Source organism: Myxine glutinosa, chromosome 3, assembly GCF_964187855.1.
Source record: "Myxine glutinosa chromosome 3, kmMyxGlut1.1, whole genome shotgun sequence".
Classification (NCBI taxonomy): Eukaryota; Metazoa; Chordata; class Myxini; order Myxiniformes; family Myxinidae; genus Myxine; species Myxine glutinosa.
In genome coordinates this window covers 198,942,871-198,965,483 of record NC_136263.1, presented here as the reverse complement: position 1 = coordinate 198,965,483, position 22,613 = coordinate 198,942,871, and the positions used below count along the sequence as shown (strand labels likewise).

General features: G+C 43.4%; 1 protein-coding gene across 1 annotated transcript in view; it reads left to right on the top strand.

Annotated features, from left to right (window-relative positions):
• Positions 1-7,499: 7,499 nt before the first annotated feature.
• Positions 7,500-22,613, top strand: part of LOC144891246 (uncharacterized) — a 31,675-nt gene continuing 16,561 nt past the window's right edge. Inside the window, exon 1 of the mRNA XM_078773654.1 lies at positions 7,500-7,503. Coding sequence (XP_078629780.1) covers positions 7,500-7,503 — 4 coding nt within the window. The remainder of the gene's footprint in view (positions 7,504-22,613) is intronic.

Sequence of the window (22,613 nt, the reverse complement as noted above, 5' to 3'; positions counted from 1 at the left end):
ACAAAACGAATCATAGGGTGTTTTTAAAAAAAACTTACAATCTTTTCATTTTTACTATTCAAGAGTTTAGATTTATGAAAGTTCTTTCCAGAAGCAGATTTACCCACAAGGTTAATAATAATTGTTGTCATTTATATATGTAATTATGTTTAAAATAAAAATACATCCTTTAATATCTCATCTTGTTTCACAACAATATATTTATATTTTTCAATCGTGTGTTTCATATAATTTTCAAATTCTTTTTTACTACATAATGTAGAGCAATTATCTCTCCAAAAATTATTTACATCTATTGAATTTAACTTAAATAAAATAAAAGTATTGGCATTGTTTCTTATTGAGCGTCGAGGGAGTTGAAAATATGATTGACTAAGATATATACAATTACAAGAAGAATGTCTCCCTCTTGTATAGTAGCTATCCATTACTGTTTGGTTTCTCTCATTAACACAATCATCAAAGATGATGAGGTTCTTTTTTGATTTATCTAAATCTTGAGGTGAAGGTATATCATCTGTATTATCACTGAGAATACAAGTTATGGGTTTTGGTTTCGATTTTGATTTCTGTGTATCACAAAATAATTGTATTATATCTTCAATATTATAATCATTTAGTTTGTTTTGAAGTTTAAATAAACCGATAATGTCTTCCTTTTTAAGACCCGCATTAAAACCCTGTGAGAGTAGTTGATACTCGGGTTGAAAACTTGACTTTGTAAAAATTATTAAATTATCATAATCTAAAAAATTAGGACCAAGGAGCATCTTTAAAAGTAAACAGGTTTTCCCACATCCGCTTGAACCAACTATTAGACATCTCAATGAATTTGGAATGTTTTTATGGTTATTAAATTTTATCTTATTTTCCCAAACGGGTAAAAAATCATTCATTTATATATTTGGAAAACAAGTCATTTAACTTTTTTTGAGCTATTTTAGAAACTCTATATTTTATCCTGAGTTCGGGTTTAATTTCAAAATAATTCATTATTTTATTTATATAGTATCTTGTATTAACATTTCCATTAAAATTCTTTTGAATAATAAATATCATTAAACCCTTATACATTTCCTCAATACAAATAGTCTCTTCCCTTGAAAGAAATGGTGTATTATCATCACAATACTTAACATTCATCTCTCTTAATAATCTTGTTAAGTAATTCATTTTTGGTTCTAATTTAAAAGAGTTATATTTTTTTTTTTATATTTTTTATTATCATTAATTAAAATTAAATCACAGAAAATACATTGTTTATATGAACCCTCATTATTAAGCCCTATTCTATCACAAGCCGGACAATTCTCTAATTTATCATATGGAGAGTCTGGAAATTCTAAATATCCTTCAGAACTTATCATATTTATATAGTAAATTTTTACTTAAACTAAACGCAAGTTTATTCATTAATAAATACAATGTTTCAAAGCACAAAAGACAAATTTCAATCAATCTCTACTTCGGTGGAAGATATAGAAAAATATGTCAAAGATGTTAAATTGAACAAAGATAAATATGGAAATTTTTGGGTAAAACCAGTTATGGAAAATAACATGAGCCCCTCTATTTCATTTAAAGGAAGAGCTCTAACTATACCTGGAAAGACATCCATTAAAGTAAATCTAACAAAAGTTTCTCCTCTACTCCTGGCAATTTATTCAAAGCTTGAAAAAGTGATTGACCACGATACTTTGAAAAAGAATGATAAGACCATCAACAATACTCGTGGAGAAATTTGTATTTACTTTAATAATCCAAAGGGTGTAGATCTAAGTAAAATGAATGATGTTAATATTTCTGGTGAAATGTCATTTCGTTCTATGATAGTTAGAGATTATTTAAAGATAACTTTTGATATTAAAAATGTAGAGATTGAATCCGTTAATGAAAGAAAGTATATTGGTATAGATGGAAAGGTTTTTTCTGCTAATTAAATATGAGTCATTACAGCAGTGAAGATTTTACTATTTCATTGAACTCGGACGATAGTGATGATAGTATTTCATTGAACTCGGACGATGGTGATGATAGTATTTCATTGAACACAGATGATTGTTATGATACTAATAGTTTGTGCTCAAATGATAGTTATGAGAGTAGCTTTATTGATGACTCTGAGTATGATTCTGAGTATTCATGTGATAGTTATGACTTCGATGATTCTGAGTGAAAAAGTGTTTTAGTTTAAGCACAGCGATATATATAAAACGGAGCTGTAAAGCTCAAAAGTGTTTTATTTTAAGCACAGCGATATATATAAAACACCACGTTTTCTCACGCTATAAATATGGTTTATTGTGATACTTGCGAGAAGGAAGTAAAATATTATAAACAACATATTCTCACCGCAAAACATACATACAACATTCTTAACCAACTTTCCCCTCTTCCACCTAAAACAAAACATTGTAAGGTCTGTAAAACAACCATCCTCAAGAAGGGGTTTAAAGCCCATCTTAAAACTAACAAACACTTGTCAAAATTGTTTACTATTAAAAACTCTGATGGTGCATTCAAAGGACATATTAAATAAGAGTCTTTAACTTCAAACCTCCTGAACCAGAGTCTATAGTTGATGCTGTAGAAATAGTTACACCATACATGAGAACTGAGCCACACTTTATATCTTCATATCAAGATTTTAAAACATCAGGAGTCTATGATGAACTTATTAAACAAGAGCAAGATGTGGATAATTCAATCGTAGGAAGTGGATTCAATATAGGAAAAATTATTTACATAGACATTCATATTCTTAAATCAGATCCTCTAAAAGCTTCTTCTTACATTGATTTACCCAGTGTTATCAAAAATAGAAAAGCAGTTATCAATATCAAAAATAAAGACAATAAATGTTTTCTCTGGTCTATTCTAGCACACTTACATCCTCCACATTTTCATGATGAAAGAGTATCTCATTATAAAAAATATGAGAATACATTAAATACGAAAGATCTAAAGTTTCCGATGACTTTAAATGATATTCCTAAATTTGAAAAGTTGAATAATTTATCAGTTAATGTTTATGGTCTAACAGAAACAAACAACATTCAGGTTTTAAAGCTTTCTGACAATTGTAAACAAACTCATATTAATCTTCTATATTTTAATTCAGATGAAAATTCACATTATACATACATCAAAGATATTACAAAATTAATAAAACCACAAGTATGTAAAAGAACAAATAAAATATATATTTGTATGCGTTGTCTTAACTTCTTCCATACACAAGAAAGATTAGATAAACATTCAAATTATTGTGGTGAACATAAATCAACGGTAATCAACATGCCTAAAAAAGACTCAAAGATCACATTCAAAGATGAAAAGAAAACAATAAAACATCCATTTGTTATATATGCTGATTTTGAAAGTATTTTAGAAAAAATTGATACTGCTTCTCCAGATCCAAAAGAATCATACACAAATAAATATCAAAAACATACTCCTTGTGGTTTTTGTTATTATATCAAATCATCCGTTGGTGATAAATATAACAAGTCAGAGATGTATAGAGGCTCAAATACCCCAGAGGAGTTTGTGAAACGACTAGAAAAAGACTGTGTTCGATTAACCAAGATAATGAGAGAAACCAATAAACCAATGTCCTTAACAAGTAAAGAAAAAAGGGAATTTATAAAAAACAATGTCTGTCATATTTGTGAGGAGAAAATTGGTAAAGGTCGAAAGGTTAGAGACCATTGTCATCTCACTGGTAAATATAGAGGTCAGGCTCATCAAAGTTGTAATATTAATTATCAACTCCCCTCTTTCATTCCTGTCTTTCTTCATAACAACGCTCATTATGATACACATCTATTTATCAAGGAACTCTCAAAGACTTCTGGAAGAATCTCAGCAAATCCAAACACGGATCAGAAATACATTTCATTCACAAAAACAATTCACACATCTCCTATTACTCATATCAGATTTCTTGATACATTTAAATTCATGGCAAGTCCATTGGCTAACTTGGTTCAAAATCTAAAAGAGTTTCCATGTCTTTCAGAGTATTTTTTAGATAAAGATTTTCTAACACAAAAGGGAATTTACCCCTATGACTATATGGACTCATTTGAGAGATTCAATGAAACACAACTTCCTTTAAAAGAAAATTTCTATAACAAATTAAATAATAGTCATATATCTGATAAAGATTATGTACACGCACAAAATGTTTGGAAAAAATATAACATTAAGAATCTTGGTGAGTATCACGATTTGTACCTCAAAACTGATGTGCTTTTGTTGGCTGATGTGTTTGAGGCTTTCAGAACAATCTGTCATTCTGGATATGGATTGGATCCTGCTCACTATTACACTGCTCCTGGATTGGCTTGGAGCGCGATGTTAAAAATGACAAAACAAGCTTTGGATTTGATAACCGATGTTGATATGCTTTTGACGATTGAAAAGGCAAAGAGAGGAGAAATTTCACAAGTCTGTTCAAAGAGATATGCTAAAGCAAATAACAAGTACATTCCAAATTATGATCCATCGGTAGAGAGCTCCTACTTGATGTATTATGATGCGAACAACCTGTATGGCTGGGCAATGTCTCAGGCTCTTCCTTATGGAAAACTTAGATGGGTAAAGGAAAAAGATTACAAAAAGGTTTTACAAGATGTATGTATCTCTACACAAAAAGAATTGGATGATTCAAAGGTTGGTTATTATTTTGAGGTCGATTTGAAATATCCAGCGGAACTTCATAACCTACACAAAGATCTCCCATTTGCTTGTGAAAAGGAAAGTCCAAAGAAGGAGTGGTTAAGTGATTATCAACAATCATTTAATATAGGTGAATCAACAGAAAAATTACTTACTACATTATATAACAAGAAAAATTATGTTCTACACCAAAGAAATTTGCGACAATATTTATCAAAAGGTCTAAGAGTAGAGAAGATCCATAGGGTTCTAAAGTTCAATCAAAGTCATTGGTTGAAGGGGTACATTGATTTTAATACACAAAGAAGAACAGAGTCAAAAACAGATTTTGAGAAAGACTTTTATAAATTGATGAATAATGCGGTCTTTGGTAAGACCATGGAGAATGTGAGGAAAAGACAAAATATCAGACTATCAACATCTTGGGAACAAGCATCAAAATTAATTAATAGACCGAGTTTTACTAGAGCTGAGGTCTTTACTGAGAACTTTTGTGCGATCCATTTGATTAAAGAGAGTATTGAAATGAACAAACCTATTTATATTGGAAAAACAGCAATTCTTGATTTATCAAAGTCATTAATGTATGATTACTTTTATAATAACTTGAGGAAGAAATATCAAAATGATGTTAATCTACTTTTTATGGATACAGATAGTTTTATTTTGCAAATTAATACTGATGATGTTTATTCAGACATGAAAAAGGACATTAATATCTATGACACTAGTAATTACAGTCCAGGGAGTGAGTTATTCTCTTCTAAAAATAAAAAGGTGATTGGAAAGTTTAAGGATGAATTAGGAGGAAATGTCATGAGTGAATTTGTGGGATTGAGGTCTAAGGCTTATGCTTATAAATACTTTGTGAATAACGTTGAAAAAACTGATAAGAAGTTAAAAGGCATAAAGAAAAATGTCATTAAAGAAACAATAAACTTTAAGGATTATTATAACTGTTTAACAACAAAGAAAGAAGAGTTTAGAAAGATTAATGGAATAAGAAGTTATAAACATAAATTATATTCATAAGAGGTGAATAAGAAAGCATTGGGGGCTTTTGATGATAAGAGGTTTATTTTAGAAAATGGAATTGATAGTCTCCCTTATGGTTATATAAGTATATAAGTGATAAGATATATATAAGTGATAAGATATATATAAGTGATAAGATATACATAAGTGATAAGGTATATATAAGTGATAAGATATATATAAGTGATAAGTTAAAAAGGGGGGGTTGGGGATTTTAACGGGATACCGCCGCCTTTTTTACTATTATATAAATGATAGAACCAAGTATCAACCAGACTAAAGAGTGGAGGTGTAATCAACCTTGGTATATAAATGGAAAACATAATGAATGTGAAAAATATCAAATAGGTATAATTGAAAAGGCAACTGGTAAAAAAGTTCACAAAACAAATAAGAGAATTAATTTAAATACCGGTGAGTTGGGTAAAAAAGATAAAAATATTTTTGAGTGGACGGAAAACTTTGATGGTTGTCAGGAAAATATATACATTAATTTAAAAATGGTATGTGGGAGAGGAGGCGCTCAGACAAGAACATTGAGGGAGGTTTATCATTTTATCTTAGCTCAGTTAAAATATCTTAATAAAGAACCAAACTCAAACATATTTTTTGTTAATATATTAGATGGTGAAGAGAGTGGCAGGGGAATTAAATTATTTCCCACGCATAAACAAATATTTGTAGGGTCGTTGTTTGAGTGGGTCAAAGATGATTCACCAGATGATATTAAGAGTAAAAGGTTAAAAGGTCCATAAGGTCAGAAGGATCACAGGTTCACACAGAAGGACCATTGTTTAAGTGGTCTAATGAATAAGGATAACATGTCAAAAGGTTAGAAGGTTCGTAAAGAACAGGGTGAGAGAAATAGAGGTGTTTAGGGGCAATGAGGGAGGGGAAAAATTAACATGTAAGTCAATGGGAAAATGAGAGTGTCCCAGAAGCAACATATATACACTACTCCTTACTCATGCAGTCAGCCAGCTTGCTAAACATTTCACGTTGAGTGAGTTTACCACCGAGATCCGAGTACAGAAAATGCAATTCAACACTATTCCATAATTTTGACCTGTCTCGGTTCATGCACTCAATCACTTGATTTAGAGCAGTATCATCTGTAGAACCAGTTGGCAAATCAGCATATTTGGAGACTTTGTTAAAACTATTATAGCAGCGTGCATGGTACTTGCACTCAGCAGCAGATAGGTCAGAAACACACGCAAGATGCAACTTGACCCTTCTAGCTATTTCATCATTACACTGTTCAGCAACGTCAAGGAGCATATCTTTCATAGTAGGGTGGTGATTGCCTTCTTTGTCAAAACGATCGCTCGTCAAACACTGACGAACACGGTTCCATCTACCAGGGTCTCTTTCAAAAATGGGCAAACATTCCTCAGCACAGAAAATACAATCCCATGTGTACTCAAACGTACCTTTGTCAGCTACCTTACTTTGAGATCTTGTAGATGTCTTAACACCCTCATCTTCTGTTTTTATTGTCTTTGACTTCTGAACCCTTGCAATTTTCTCTTTTGATGTATAAGTACAGTAGCAACCTTTGTGGCAGACTATACTTACACTATCACTATGGTACCACCATTAACAATGTTCTGTAGCTTCGCCTGCAGATCTCCATCACCACGGATTTTGGCGCATGAGATCAGCTTCTTGATTCCGACTTCAGTGAATTTATTTTCTTCTCCACCTCCATGACACAATGGGATGATACACTTTGAGGTAGCCATCATAGTATTAGGATTCTCTGAAAAAAATAGAGAAACATGGGTATAATATGTATTGAGGTGTCTATATAAATGAATATATATGTATATATATATATATATATATATATATATATATATATTGTTGCGGATATGGGATTTGGCCTCCATCCATATCCGCTTGTAAATATTCCCCTATTTCCCCAATACTCCCCAACTATCCCCAATCCCCCATTCCCTAGTCCCATTGTCTGTAAACAACACTCTGTAGAACCGACCTTCCCCTTTTTCCCCCATTAAATGTCGTGCCCAGGTTCACCGCATCTCACGTAGACAACTATAGGACATCTTGCTAGTTATTCTTAGTCTATGTCAGTTAAGGACTCGTTTCCATTAATTCTGACTCTTCGTTGCACCAGAATGTGATTGTATGGCACCAGTAGTAAGTTTAGGACCTCCCCATACCTCCTCCCATCTTCCTCATGAAACTACAACAACAACAACAACTACAACAACAGCGCGCGGGGAGTGTGCATCCTCACTCCGGCTTGGTTAGCCGCCATTGCCCATGTGCTCGACGGGGTTACCAAATAGGGGCTCCCTGTCAGCTCCTCGTCAAGGGCGGAGCCCGGTAACCCCCCGCACCCAATAAGAAGCGGCGGGCCGATTCAATCTGGGGCGGAGCTAACGGGCCGAGGGCGTGTCACTCCCCGCTGGATATACGCAGCCACTTACCGGACGTGACGTAAGATGCGCCCCCAGCTTGGAAAGAGAAGTCGCCACCTCCGAGCGCTGAGAGACCTCCCTGCATCTTTTGGACCGCGCTTTATCCTGTCCCTGAGCCAAGGTGCACCTTGTGCTATCCATCGACTACCTGCCCTTCCTTGCCATCAATCCCTGTGTGAGTCAGCCTTGTCCTGTTTATCTGTGGTCTGTCGGGGCTACAATAAGACCGTGATTAAGTGCCCACCTTCCTATGCTGTACATCTTGTCCTTGTAATCTAAACGTTCCGCATACAAATATTATAACCTCCTCCGGAGGTCTTGAGAACTGTACCCCTGTTGTCGTGTCATTTAACCCAGCCGTTGTGTCCTTTCCTTCATTGATCTAGCGTAGCGCGACTCGGCCAACGTTCGAGTATAATCGGGTAAACTGTGCAGACGCGGTCATACCAAACCTCTCGGTAAACTAACATCCAAAACCGCGTCTGTAACATTTGGTGTCGAGGAGTTGGATTCGGACCTGGGACTAAATTCATTTAGCCCAAATTTTGGAACACCAATTGTACTATTAGAGTAACATTTGGTGTCGGGAAGTGGGATTCGATCCGGAGCGCGTTTCACGCGCTCGAAATTATAACAGCGAAATTTGATTGTGTTTTACAAAAAAAATAAAAACCCGAATTTTGAAAGTCGCGCTATGGCAGACCAAGACGGATGGGTTCCGGTAGAAGAGAGTGAGGCAGGGTCGATCCAGGACCAAAATGAGGGACAAGAGGAGAGCGAAGCAGTGAGGGTAGCAGATTCGCAAAATAGCGTCGTCGCGCACGAGGTAGCAGACGCACAAAATGGCGCCTCGCACATGGCCACAGCGACCACGCCCGCGACCGTGGTAGCGCCGCTGGTGGATTCGAACCTTTTCCTCCTGCAAATGAGGGCCCTTATGGAACGAATGGGAGACCAAATTGTGGGAATGAGGGCTGATAGTGAGCGGTTGGGAAACCAAATGGGGGTAATGAGGGACGAAGCGAGGGGTACCGGTGAGGGATTAGACAAGAAATTAGAAGGGGTGAAACATGGGTTAATGGGGGTGGAAAATAGAATGGCTGCCCAGGAGAATCAGATAGAGGGAGTGAAAAATGGGTTAGAGGGGTTAGAAAACAGGATGGAAGGCAAATTGAGGGACATGAGGGACCAAGCGGAAAGGGAAGTTAAACAAATGGGGCAGCAGATAGAGGGGGTCAGAATGGGGGTAGAAACCAAACTGGATGCTCACAGGGAGGAAATGGAGCAGATGAGGGTGGCATCTGGGCAGGAGATGCAAGTGATGGGAGAGGAGATCAGAAGAGGTGTGAGTGAGGAGGTCGGAGGAGTGCGCGAGGAGGTGAGGCACTGTAAGGAGCACATGGAGAAGGAGGTGAGAAAGGGGACTGTAAAGTTACAAGGGGGCATAGAGGACCTGACGCAGGAGGTGGAACAGCTGACGGGGGGACAAAAAGGACTAACGGAGCAGGTTCAAAGGAACACTGCGGTAATAGGAGGGTTAAAAGCGACACAAAATGACCTAAAAAATGACTTGGTAGCGACGAAGAGGGAATGTCAGATGGTACGTGAGGGACTGACAACGAGGTTGGATGAGGTGATAGAGGTAATGGAGACGAAGGACCGGCAGGTGAGGACGCACATGGAAACGGTCAAGGTAGCCTTAGAGGACGAACTTGAGGAGACGTACCGGGAAATAAAAGAGGTGAAGCAGAAATTAGAAGAAGTGGAAGAAGGGGTGAGCGAAATTAAGAAGCGACGGAGAGGGGATAAGAAAGAGATAAAAGAGGAAATAAAAGAATTGGTCCAAAGTCTGTGTTCGGATCGTGATGATGTGCTCATTAACCGGATGAGGGATTCGCAGGTGATGGAGGAGAAGCGAAGAGAAAGAGGACCCGGTGTAAGTGGTGACCAATATGGTCGTGCGTATGATGCGCCAGGTGATTTAATAAGCTTGGGGGTCGAGATGGACCCGGGTGTTCGTGAGAGGCCGTTGGTGAAGTGTGCGACAGGTCTGGTGTGCGAAAAAGGAGGTGTGCGAGAAAGTCCGACCATGGGGTGTGTGAGGAAAAAGTGCGTGCCAAGGAGTGAGGGTGCTGGCGAGAGTGAGTCGGTCGTAGCGCGTGTGCGAGGGAGCACATGGAAGCGCGGTGTGGTAAGTGTTACAGAGGGTGTGACGGGAGAGTGTGCGCAGGAGTGTGCGCGAGAAAGCTGTGTGATGGACAGGTGCATGGGGAAAGAGTGCGCTGTCAAAGGCAAGGAAGAATGCATGCCTGTGGTGAGTGTTACAGAGGGTGTGACGGGAGAGTGTGCGCAAGAGTGTGCGCGAGAGAGGTGTGTAACGGACGGGTGCATGAGGAAAGAGTGTGCTGTCGAGAGTAAGGGTGAGTGCGCTGTCAAGAATGGAGGTGAGAGTAGTAAGAGTGACACGGAGCGTGAGTTGGTTGTGACAGGGGAGAAAGGATGTACACCTGGAATGGAAGGATGCACACCTGGAATGGTAGAGCGTGAGTGGGAATGCACGCTGGAATTGGTAGTGAGGCACGTGGTTGGGTGTGCGAGTGAGAGCACACCTGTGGTTGTCACAGAGGAGGTGACCGAGGAGGGGGCGCGAAGAGGTGTGTTGGTGAGGTGTGCGAGCGACGAATGTGTGCCAAGGTGCTCGGTGGTCAGGTGTGTGACCAAGGCTGTGATTGGAATGAGTGTACCGAGGTGTGTAAGGAAAGGTACGAGGAGCATGGAAACGGCTGGATGTGTGAGCAAGGAACGGGCTGCGGGGTGTAAGCATGCAGGTGAGGCATCGAAGGTAACCGGGTTAGAGGTTAGAGCGACTTTTAGCCGAATCGGGCCCTCGGTGCGTGCCGGGCTTCGCGTGCCGCGAGGACCAGCGGGGGTCCGAGCCACGGCGGGTTCGAAAGGACCGCCGTGCGCGATCCACGCTGGGCCTCGCTTTGAACGGCCGCGTCTGTGCTCCACTAGGCGGAGCGGGCAGCCCGATAGGAAGGATCGTCATGGCGACCACTTTTTGTTGAGGCATACCGGCAGGTCGAGATCGGGCCATGGGATGGCTCCGTGCCGAGATGGTGCGTGGGGTCTCGGGCCGGGTAAGCCCCCGTCCCTGCCCCGAATGCGGGACGCATCCAGCCGCTGGCACAGAACAACCCGCATTCATGGCTTGGCTGTACGCAGCCGAGCTTTAGAAGTCAATTGGCGCACCGAGAGGATCTAGTAAGTAGACTGTAATGAGGAGGTTAGTGTTTTGGACCCAAAATTAGAAAAAAACAAAATTTGATGATTGGCAAAGGATTGGCAGTAATGAGTGGCAGATGATGAGTAGTGATTGGCCAATTTTTGATTTGTTGAAATTTGATGTGCAAAATTGGTAGTGAGCGATGGGCCCGGTGGGTAAGGGTGGCATCCCTGCCACCCTTCCCATGGTGGGGCAAATGCGCAATAGATTATGGGGTGTATGGCAGTGGAAACTAGCCCGGGTGGGTTAGGATATTGATAGGGATCTAGCGAAGATGACATTAGGTAACGTTAAGTTTAGTTAGTGACTGATACCTGTAGTGGGGACGCAGGTAGATTAGTGTGGATGATAATGACGTGGGAGCGCAATAGTTTAAAGGGACGACTGGGAAGCGCAAGTTTCAGAAGGGAGTAGTTAGCTGAGATGATGCCGTGTGTGTGAGAATTGAACAGGTGTGATTGCACAGGTGTGCAACTGGACAGGTGTGTGGAGCAGTGTGTGAGTAGTGAGTGTTGTGGATCAGCGCGAATGCGCTTGGGGAGAGAAGGGTGCAGGTGGCACCAGGTGTGAGAGCACAGGTGTGCAAGTGCAGGTGTGTGGAATATATGGAGCAGAGAATAAGTGGTGTGGAGAGAGTTGGAGTAAGTGGTACGGAGTGGTGTGCATGGTGCGAAGGTGTGGATGGGGGAAGAGAGGACCCCTTTCACGAGTACCCGGGGCGGGTAGTGTAAGTATTAGGTAGAGGGTATAGGTAAATTGTGGTTGGATATTGGCATTTGTGGTGCGGTTGCAGAATGGTATTGTGGATGGGTGCATTAGTGTTGTGGAAATGGCTGGGCGTGTAGCCTGTTAGTGTGTGTAGTTGGTTGGGCACTCCACCACTGTGAGGATGTCGGCCAGGTGAGGCCGCAGGTGGGCTCTGGGAGCCGTTAGTGTCAGTGGGGCCCGAGGATCCGGAGGACGGACCCAGGTAGCCCAGTGCCACAGAGGGCACTGAGTGGGGAGAGCGCCAGAGGGCCTTCCCCAGGTAGTTAGGTTAGGGTAAGGAGCAGGTAAGCTCGGAGGCAACTGCAGTGGTGGAGGTGTGCAGGTGGGTAGACCTGCGGGGAGAGCCACACGTCGCGGCCCAGAAATTGTGCGAGGGCACCGGGAGATGAATCGGGTGAGTGAGACCCCAAATTGAAAAGCACCACAGTCTGGTCAATGGGAATTGGTTTTTAGAACCCATAGTGTAAGTTGGCCAATGGATTGGCAGGGAAAGACCCCGGGTAATGTAAAGTTGTTAAAGTCATTTCGGAAATAGTTAGGATTGATGAACCTGTCGCACCATACGCAGCCACTTGCCTGTGGTGATGATGATGACTCCACACCTGTGTTTTCTTTGTTCTGTGTGCAGGAAATGAGAATTGCTGTGTGGATTTGTGAGACGCATCATGATGTGGATGAGACATTGGGGTGATTCCATCTCTCCCTCCCTAGGAGGGACTGATGATGAATTGGTGATGGCAAATTATGATGTTGAGTTGGAGATGGCAAATTTTGATGAGAGTTGAAAATGGCAAATTTGATTGGTTAGGAGGGAGAGAAGACGAATTTGGTTTATGGGAGGAACGGGGAAGACAGTAGGGACGTTTGTTGATTGGTAAAGTAGATGTTTATGGGTAGTGTTGTGTTTTGTGGATACAGTAAGGGGTAAGGGAGGGGCAATGTAGGTTACCTGGTGGGGGGGGGGGGGCGTACGATAGGAACGTACCTGTCTCACCTGGTTCCCATGTGCCCCCAGTGTGCATCATCTTGTATTGCGTGCACTTTTGCGCCCTTACCACCTTACTCACTTGTTTTCTTCTTTTGTCTCCCACCTCCGAGGATCTGGCTTTGGGGCAGAGAGAGAGGAGAGAGAGGTGCTGGCTCCGCAGTTGTGGGCCTGCACTTTCGCTGCTTGCTGCCGGGATCGATACACCATATGCACCGCAATTTTTGTGGCCGCCCACCATGGACCGCAGTCTTTTGCGGGCAAGCACCACCCGTTGATGGACCTATGGGTCAACGTGGCACCTATGCCATACAGCTAGAAGGCCAAGCACTTCAGGAAGGCAAGACCAGCGGCAGAACATCGGCCGGCTGCGACACCACCGGTGACGTTGAACATTTTATTGGTGCACCGGATGGTGCTGACTGTGTTATGGGGTGGTGCTTTTGGTGCTTGGATGGGGTGCTCTGCACATTATTAAAGGCCGTAAGGCCACAGAGCACTCGTGGGTTGGTGTATCGATGCTGGCATGCGTGCTCTCTCTCTATGCATAACATCTGCATGTGTTCCTCCAAAAACAGGTCCTGGATCGTAGTGTAAATATCAGCGTAGTCTTGTGTAAATAATGCTCCCTACCGGCTGTATGTTTAGTTTGAGGATTCTTTCCGCGATTCGGTTATCCTGTGGGTGTGTTTCTGAGAGGAGAAGGGTGCAACATCGCAGGGGGACATATTTACTCATTTGTGAACATCTGTAAAACTGTCGCACTCAGGGTAGAGTTAATAGTAGAGGGAACTACATCTGAGTGCCACACTAAAGTAGGTAAAAATTTATCGGGTCGGGCCGCCCCGAGGGTAGAGAAGGGTGCAATTGTTACGTGGTCCCCTCGGTGACTACCTGGTCTCGGTGACCCCCGGACCGTGAGAGGACCTTCGCCAGAAAGTAGTATTATATATATGCGCTTTCGCAACGCAATCCCTATGAATTCCACCCAAGAGAAACTGATGTGCAATGATATATTTCCAGGGTAAGGATATCATACGATTTCAATGATACAATCACGGATATTCCCCGAGCAATCAACAACAAACAACCATCAACAATTCCCAATCCACAATCAATTCCCTATAGGATTAAGATGGCCATCTTATATAGGTGTGTCCACTTCTGTACTCATGACCCCCTTTTGGTCTCTGCCCCTCACAATGTCTCTGGGCCCCTCCTGACCGAGATGCTGGTCGGCGTCGCCGCACTCGGGCGGTTGAACGAACCCCGGGTGGACGTGTTTCCACCGGGCAGGTATCGTACCAGGCACCGCGGCTGCAGCCCCTCGTGGCCACGCGAAGCGGGTACGGCAAAGCAAGCCAAAAGCCCCACGCCGCTTGCAAGGCGTGTTAGGCCCCAACGTGCGACCCGTGCGCGTCTGTTTAGACGGTGCCGCGAACGGTGCCAGACGCGGGGTCGATGCACGGCCCCACGTCAACTTGACGTCTCCACCGGGTAGGTACACGTCCCGGTAACTCCTCTCGCCAGACGGGCTTCGGAACGCCGCTTTTCCACGCAGCGCAAGGTCGATCCCACCTTTCGTCGGAGCGGGGCGAGGAAAAAGAATAATCGTCGCTTTTCTTCCTCGTGTCTTTTTTTCTTCCGTTTCCGGACACTTTTCGGAAGGGCTCCTGACCCTCCAACCACAACAACCCTTAATCTACTACACATGGATAAGCCAAAGACCTGAATGGTAATTCACATACATTCACATAAATATGTAACACTCCCCCCCTTCAAGAAAGAAAGTTTGAACCCAGCGAAAACTTTCTTTGCCGGCCAATTTGGAGAAACAAACCAGATAACTCAAACCCCCACATTATCAGTTCCCCCCGGGCACAGTTATCACTTAAAAATAAAGCAACCAAAATTTCACCACAACCCCTCCAGATTACTCACTCTGGACTAAGCACCAGCAACGACATTGTCCCTGCCAAATCAAACTCCATCTCATGACCCTCTGACTTTGACCGTCAGTTTCTTGTGAATGAAGGTTAAGGGGTTGATCAAAGATCCAAAGTTAAGCAACTCGATAGCACTTTTTCCGGGAGGCCAAGCCGAGTATTCACTACATGGATGCCTTTAGGAACGTGGAGTTCACGGTTAGTCCGTGCAGGAAAGTTCTCTACATGGGCGCCTTGAGGAACGTGGAGTTCACGGTTAGTCCGTGCATGAAAGTTCCCTACATGGACGTCTTTAGGAACGGCGTTCACGGTTAATCCGTGTAGGAATCTTGGCTCGGCGGCTCCGCCGCATTCAGTGCTTCAACTTCTCAGAACTTCCCTAATAATTATGGTGGGACCACTTGTCCCTGTAATCCCATGAATAGCGGTCTCCTTCTCGGCCACTACTTTGCCAATCCTTCCTTCGGGAGCTGCCGTAACTCAGGGAGCCTCCATAATAATATTGATTGCGGCCACCACCAAAACTACCGCCCAGTTGTCCTCTCCTGTAGACCTCTCGACGCCTACGAAATGCCTTCCCTACTGTTATGGTCCGACCCTCCAAATCCTTGCCATTCCAATTCTTCTCTGCCTCTCTGGCATCTTTTGTGCTGGCAAACGTGACAAAGCCGAACCCTCTTGACTGTTGCGTTTCTCAGTCTCTTACCAACCGCACTTCCACCAGCGGCCCATATCTGTTGAAGACAGAGGTCAGAACTTCCTCCTCTGTTTTGAAGTTCAGTCCCCCTACAAATAACTTGGCACTTTTGTCACCATCCCGAGCTGGTGTGGTGTTATTTTCCCTGCTGGGCTCTTTACCAACCTTCAGGTTACCATAAACTTGACCCCCGGCCAAATCATTCCCGATAACCACAGATACACCCTCTACAGGAAGCGTGGCTTGTAAACCGACGGTGACCGGTCCTGACACCAAATCGGACTCCAAATGGATGACATGAAGTGGAGCACTAACACCGCCCCCGATCCCCTGTAAACGAACACTATCCCCCGTTGCCGTCTCCTCGGACCATGGCAAAATGCCTTCAAGCATTAAAGATTGATGTGCCCCTGTGTCCCTCAATATCCTAACCGGTTTCCGGTTAGTCGAGGCTCCATCCCGTGACACAAACCCCTCTGAAATAAATGGTTGGTAACCCTTTTGATGGCGATTTCTCACAATGGCCATTGCATTTGGAGTCGTAATAGTCGGACTCCGCTCTGGGTCTTCCCTTTTCATGCGGTAACAACTGGACATCAAGTGTCCAGGTTTCTTGCAAAAAGCGCAAGTAGGCCCGGAGGAAAAACTCGTGGTCTGCCTCGGGCCCCCCGAACTATAAGTTTGTCTTGGGCCCGCATCCCTCTGATTTCGAACAGGTGGGGTATCCGCGTTGTCCCATTAATCCTCTCGAGGCCGCCGCCATGTATGGTCATTCTCCGCACCTGCTGTTCCCCACCTCCCCTGCGGAGATCTAGGCGAGGAGTTAGGTTTGTGGACCCCTATTCGGTGGGTTAAGGCATAATCATCTGCCATGGTGGCTGCGTCCCACAACTTTGGTACTTTCTTTTCCTGCAGGTACACTTTGATGTCCTCGTGGACACACTGCTGAAATTCCTCCACCAGGATCAAGTCCCGCAATGTTTCGAAGTCTTTCCCGACTCCTTTTGACTCACACCACCGATCAAACATGTTTTCTTTCACTCTGGCAAACTCCACATGGGTCTCACTCTCCCTCTTCCTGGCATTCCTGAATTTTTGCCTGTAAGCTTCCGGAACCAACTCATAGGCTTTGAGGATGTGCGTCTTCAGTACCTCATAATCTGCACATTGGTCCATTGGTAGCGCCGAATAAATTTCCTGAGCTTTCCCCACCAGCACACTTTGCACGAGTATGGTCCAGGCCTCCTCCGGCCAGTTTAATTGTCGAGCCACTTTCTCAAAGTGTGGAAAAAATTTCGCGACTTCCTTTTCACTGAACGGTGGAACCAGCCTCACATGTCTGCCCACATCCCAGGTTTTCTGGTTAGGTGTCGACCCCGTCAGCAAGGGTGGTGCCTCTCCCCGTTCTCTCATTAACTCCAGCTCCTTGAATTTGATTTCTTGCTGAAGCTCCATGTCACGTTCCTTTAATTCCCTTTCCGCTTTTCTCTCCTCTGCTTCGAGGTCCCTTGCAGCTCTCCTCTCCTCTGCTTTTCTCCCTTCTAACCTTTCCTGGAGTTCTCGTTCCACTCTCCTTTCCTCTGCTTGTTTCTCTTCTCTCCTCTCTTCTGCTTTCCTTTCTTCTTCTGCTCTTTCCTTTTCTGCTTTCCTTTCTTCTTCTTTTAACCTTTCCTGGAGTTCTCGTTCCACTCTCCTTTCCTCTGCTTGTTTCTCTTCTCTCCTCGCTTCTGCTTTCCTTTCTTCTTCTTTTAACCTTTCCTGGAGTTCTCGTTCCACTCTCCTTTCCTCTGCTTGCTTCTCTTCTCTCCTCTCTTCTGCTTTCCTTTCCTCTTCTGATCTTTCCTTTTCTGCTTTCCTTTCTTCTTCTGCTCTTTCCTTTTCTGCTTTCCTTTCTTCTTCTTTGATCCGTTCCTGGCTCCGTAATTGCAACTCCAGTTTCCGGAGCTCAACGTCTTCTGGTTCTTCGGGTAGCCACTCCCAGGCTAACTCGTCCCATGTTCCTAATCCCACCATAGATTGTATCACCGTGGCCTGCAACTCTGCCTTCCTCAAATTAGTTCGGACCTCCAAGTTAAAATGTTTGGCCAATTTCAAGAGGTCCGACTTTAGTAACGCTCGGAACTGTGCCGCACTCGGTGTTACCGCAAAGTTCTGTGCCACAAACGCCATGGTGACTATCGTTAACACCTGTTAACCTTCACCCAAGACTTTACCCCAATTTCCCCAAAAATTTACCAATTAATACTTAATTAATAAATTTTAATTAATAAAAATATTATTTTATTATTTTATACAAATACCCTTTTAGATCCCGGACGTAGACCCAATTGCGAATCCACAAATCGTAATTTGGACAAGCCCCCAATTCTGTTACGTGGTCCCCTCGGTGACTACCTGGTCTCGGTGACCCCCGGACCGTGAGAGGACCTTCGCCAGAAAGTAGTATTATATATATGCGCTTTCGCAACGCAATCCCTATGAATTCCACCCAAGAGAAACTGATGTGCAATGATATATTTCCAGGGTAAGGATATCATACGATTTCAATGATACAATCACGGATATTCCCCGAGCAATCAACAACAAACCACCATCAACAATTCCCAATCCACAATCAATTCCCTATAGGATTAAGATGGCCATCTTATATAGGTGTGTCCACTTCTGTACTCACGACCCCCTTTTGGTCTCTGCCCCTCACAATGTCTCTGGGCCCCTCCTGACCGAGATGCTGGTCGGCGTCGACGCACTCGGGCGGTTGAACGAACCCCGGGTGGACGTGTTTCCACCGGGCAGGTATCGTACCAGGCACCGCGGCTGCAGCCCCTCGTGGCCACGCGAAGCGGGTACGGTAAAGCAAGCCAAAAGCCCCACGCCGCTTTCAAGGCGTGTTAGGCCCCAACGTGCGACCCGTACGCGTCTGTTTAGACGGTGCCGCGAACGGTGCCAGACGCGGGGTCGATGCACGGCCCCACGTCAACTTGACGTCTCCACCGGGTAGGTACACGTCCCGGTAACTCCTCTCGCCAGACGGGCTTCGGAACGCCGCTTTTCCACGCAGCGCAAGGTCGATCCCACCTTTCGTCGGAGCGGGGCGAGGAAAAAGAATAATCGTCGCTTTTCTTCCTCGTGTCTTTTTTTCTTCCGTTTCCGGTCACTTCCGTTTCCGGACACTTTTCAGAAGGGCTCCTGACCCTCCAACCACAACAACCCTTAATCTACTACACATTGATAAGCCAAAGACCTGAATGGTAATTCACATACATTCACATAAATATGTAACACAATGTTGCGGATATGGGATTTGGCCTCCATCCATATCCGCTTGTAAATATTCCCCTATTTCCCCAATACTCCCCAACTATCCCCAATCCCCCATTCCCTAGTCCCATTGTCTGTAAACAACACTCTGTAGAACCGACCTTCCCCTTTTTCCCCCATTAAATGTCGTGCCCAGGTTCACCGCATCTCACGTAGACAACTATAGGACATCTTGCTAGTTATTCTTAGTCTATGTCAGTTAAGGACTCGTTTCCATTAATTCTGACTCTTCGTTGCACCAGAATGTGATTGTATGGCACCAGTAGTAAGTTTAGGACCTCCCCATACCTCCTCCCATCTTCCTCATGAAACTACAACAACAACAACAACTACAACAACAGCGCGCGGGGAGTGTGCGTCCTCACTCCGGCTTGGTTAGCCGCCATTGCCCATGTGCTCGACGGGGTTACCAAATAGGGGCTCCCTGTCAGCTCCTCGTCAAGGGCGGAGCCCGGTAACCCCCCGCACCCAATAAGAAGCGGCGGGCCGATTCCATCTGGGGCGGAGCTAACGGGCCGAGGGCGTGTCACTCCCCGCTGGATATACGCAGCCACTTACCGGACGTGACGTAAGATGCGCCCCCAGCTTGGAAAGAGAAGTCGCCACCTCCGAGCACTGAGAGACCTCCCTGCATCTTTTGGACCGCGCTTTATCCTGTCCCTGAGCCAAGGTGCACCTTGTGCTATCCATCGACTACCTGCCCTTCCTTGCCATCAATCCCTGTGTGAGTCAGCCTTGTCCTGTTTATCTGTGGTCTGTCGGGGCTACAATAAGACCGTGATTAAGTGCCCACCTTCCTATGCTGTACATCTTGTCCTTGTAATCTAAACGTTCCGCATACAAATATTATAACCTCCTCCGGAGGTCTTGAGAACTGTACCCCTGTTGTCGTGTCATTTAACCCAGCCATTGTGTCCTTTCTTTCATTGATCTAGCATAGCGCAACTCGGCCAACGTTCGAGTATAATCGGGTAAACTGTGCAGACGCGGTCATACCAAACCGCTCGGTAAACTAACATCCAAAACCGCGTCTGTAACAATATATATATATATACATATATATATATATATATATATATATATATATATATATATATATATATATATATATATATTATATATATATATATATATATATACAGTGAAACCTTGACTTACGAGTGCACCAACTTACGAGTTTTCCGAGATACGAGCCGTCGCTCGGGCGGTTTATTGCTTTGAGATGCGAGCCGAGATCTGAGTTACGAGCTTACGCCACCCGCCACCAGGTGGGTTCCGGTCACGTGGTTATCTTGTCGTGCAAGCATCTCTGCCGTATATCGCTGCTGTTTTGTTTTCGCATTTTGGTTATTTTGGAGCTGACGCCACCCGCCACCAGGTGGGTACCGGTCACGTGGTTATCTTGCCGTGCAAGCATCTCTGCCGTATATCGCTGCTGTTTTGTTTTCGCATTTTGGTTATTTTGGAGCTGACGCCACCCGCCACCAGGTGGGTTCCGGTCACGTGGTTATCTTGCCGTGCAAGCATCTCTGCCGTATATCGCTGCTGTTTTGTTTTCGCATTTTGGTTATTTTGGAGCTGACGCCACCCGCCACCAGGTGGGTTCCGGTCACGTGTTTATCTTGCCGTGCAAGCATTTCTGCCGTATATCGCTGCTGTTTTGTTTTCGCATTTTGGTTATTTTGGAGCTTACGCCACCCGCCACCAGGTGGGTTCCGGTCACGTGGTTATCTTGCCGTGCAAGCATCTCTGCCGTATATAGCTGCTGCTTTGTTTTCGCATTTTGGTTATTTTGGAAAATTTCTTAGTTTTAACCATGGGTCCTAAGAAATTGAGTGCCAAGGGCAGTACTGAGAAGAAGAAGAGGATGATGTGCTTGGATATAAAACACGCAATCGTCGAAAAACATGAGCGAGGTGTGCGTGTTGTCGACTTGGCGAGGCAGTACGATCGCAGTACTTCTACGATATGTACGATTTTGAAGCAGAAGGAGTCGATAAAGGCTATAACGCCAGCCAAGGGCATTACGATTATTTCAAAGCTCCGGACCTCTATCCATGAAGAGATGGAGAAGTTGTTGTTTGTGTGGTTGACGGAGAAGCAGCTCGCAGGAGATACCATGACCGAGAGCATCATGTGTGAGAAGGCCCGAGACATTTTATTATAACTTTTGCCGAACTGATAGAAGCCGAACGATACATCCCCCAGCAAATCTTCAACTGTGACGAGACAGGGCTCTTCTGGAAAAAGATGCCGAGGAGGACGTATATAACGGCAGAGGAGAAGAGCATGCCAGGCCACAACTTGTTCAGAGTGCCGGCGATAGCTCGCCTTCTCTTTGTGGAAGACACGGTGAGATCCTCAACATCCAACAACTAATGGGACGCAAACGGGGCGCCCAGTTTAGCGGTACACACATTGATGAATCACCCTGCCTGTGATTCACCCATGACAGGTTTTAGCTGGGTCGGGATTCAAACCCAGGCTGGACAGTTTAGAGTCAAGTGTGCATACCTCCAGTCCAGGCCATCCTGCCAACTTGTATGCTGCATACAGGTGAAATATAAAGCGCGAGATATTTTTATATATACTGTATATTAAAAAAAAAATTGGTGTGGTTTTTGGCGGGCTGGAACGGATTAATAGCATTTCAATGCATTTTAATGGGGAAATTTAATTTGAGAAACGAGCAAATTGATTTACGAGCTCGGTCACAGAACGAATTAAACTCGTAAGTCAAGGTTTCACTGTATATATATATATATATATATATATATATATATATATATATATATATATATATATATATATATATATATATATATATATATATATATATATATATATATATATATATATATATTTATATATATATATATATACATATATATATATATATATATATATATATATATATATATATGTGATATAATATAACAAATATCATGAAACATTTACATTTTGTCGTCCATTGTATAATTTAAATAAACATAAATGCAAATTTCGCATGTGGAAAAAGTAAGTACACTCTTGGCTCTAATTGTTTTTTTTTTGTTGTTTTTTTGTATACAGAGTCGAGGCTCGTGTAAGAGCTAACATTTATCAAACAAACAAATCAAACAAAAAAGCAAACAAAGTATATAAAAAGGGGAGCGGTCGACAAGATGGGGAGAGAAGGGGAGGAAGCACACAAACACAACATTAGAGAGCAGGGACATCGGGAGATGTTTTTGGAGGGAGAGGGCCTGGGGGGAGGCAGGATAGGTATAAAACGCAAGGACACCAAGGACTTCCAGGAAACAAGTCAAAAGTCACCTCAAAAAAGTGGATTTGGGGTGAAATTAGCAGGGGTAGAAAAGATCAAGAGTAGTGTAATAATGTTGCTTCTGGGACACCTCCGTTTAACATGGGAAATCCCTATCTAATGTCATTTACCCCCTTGTCT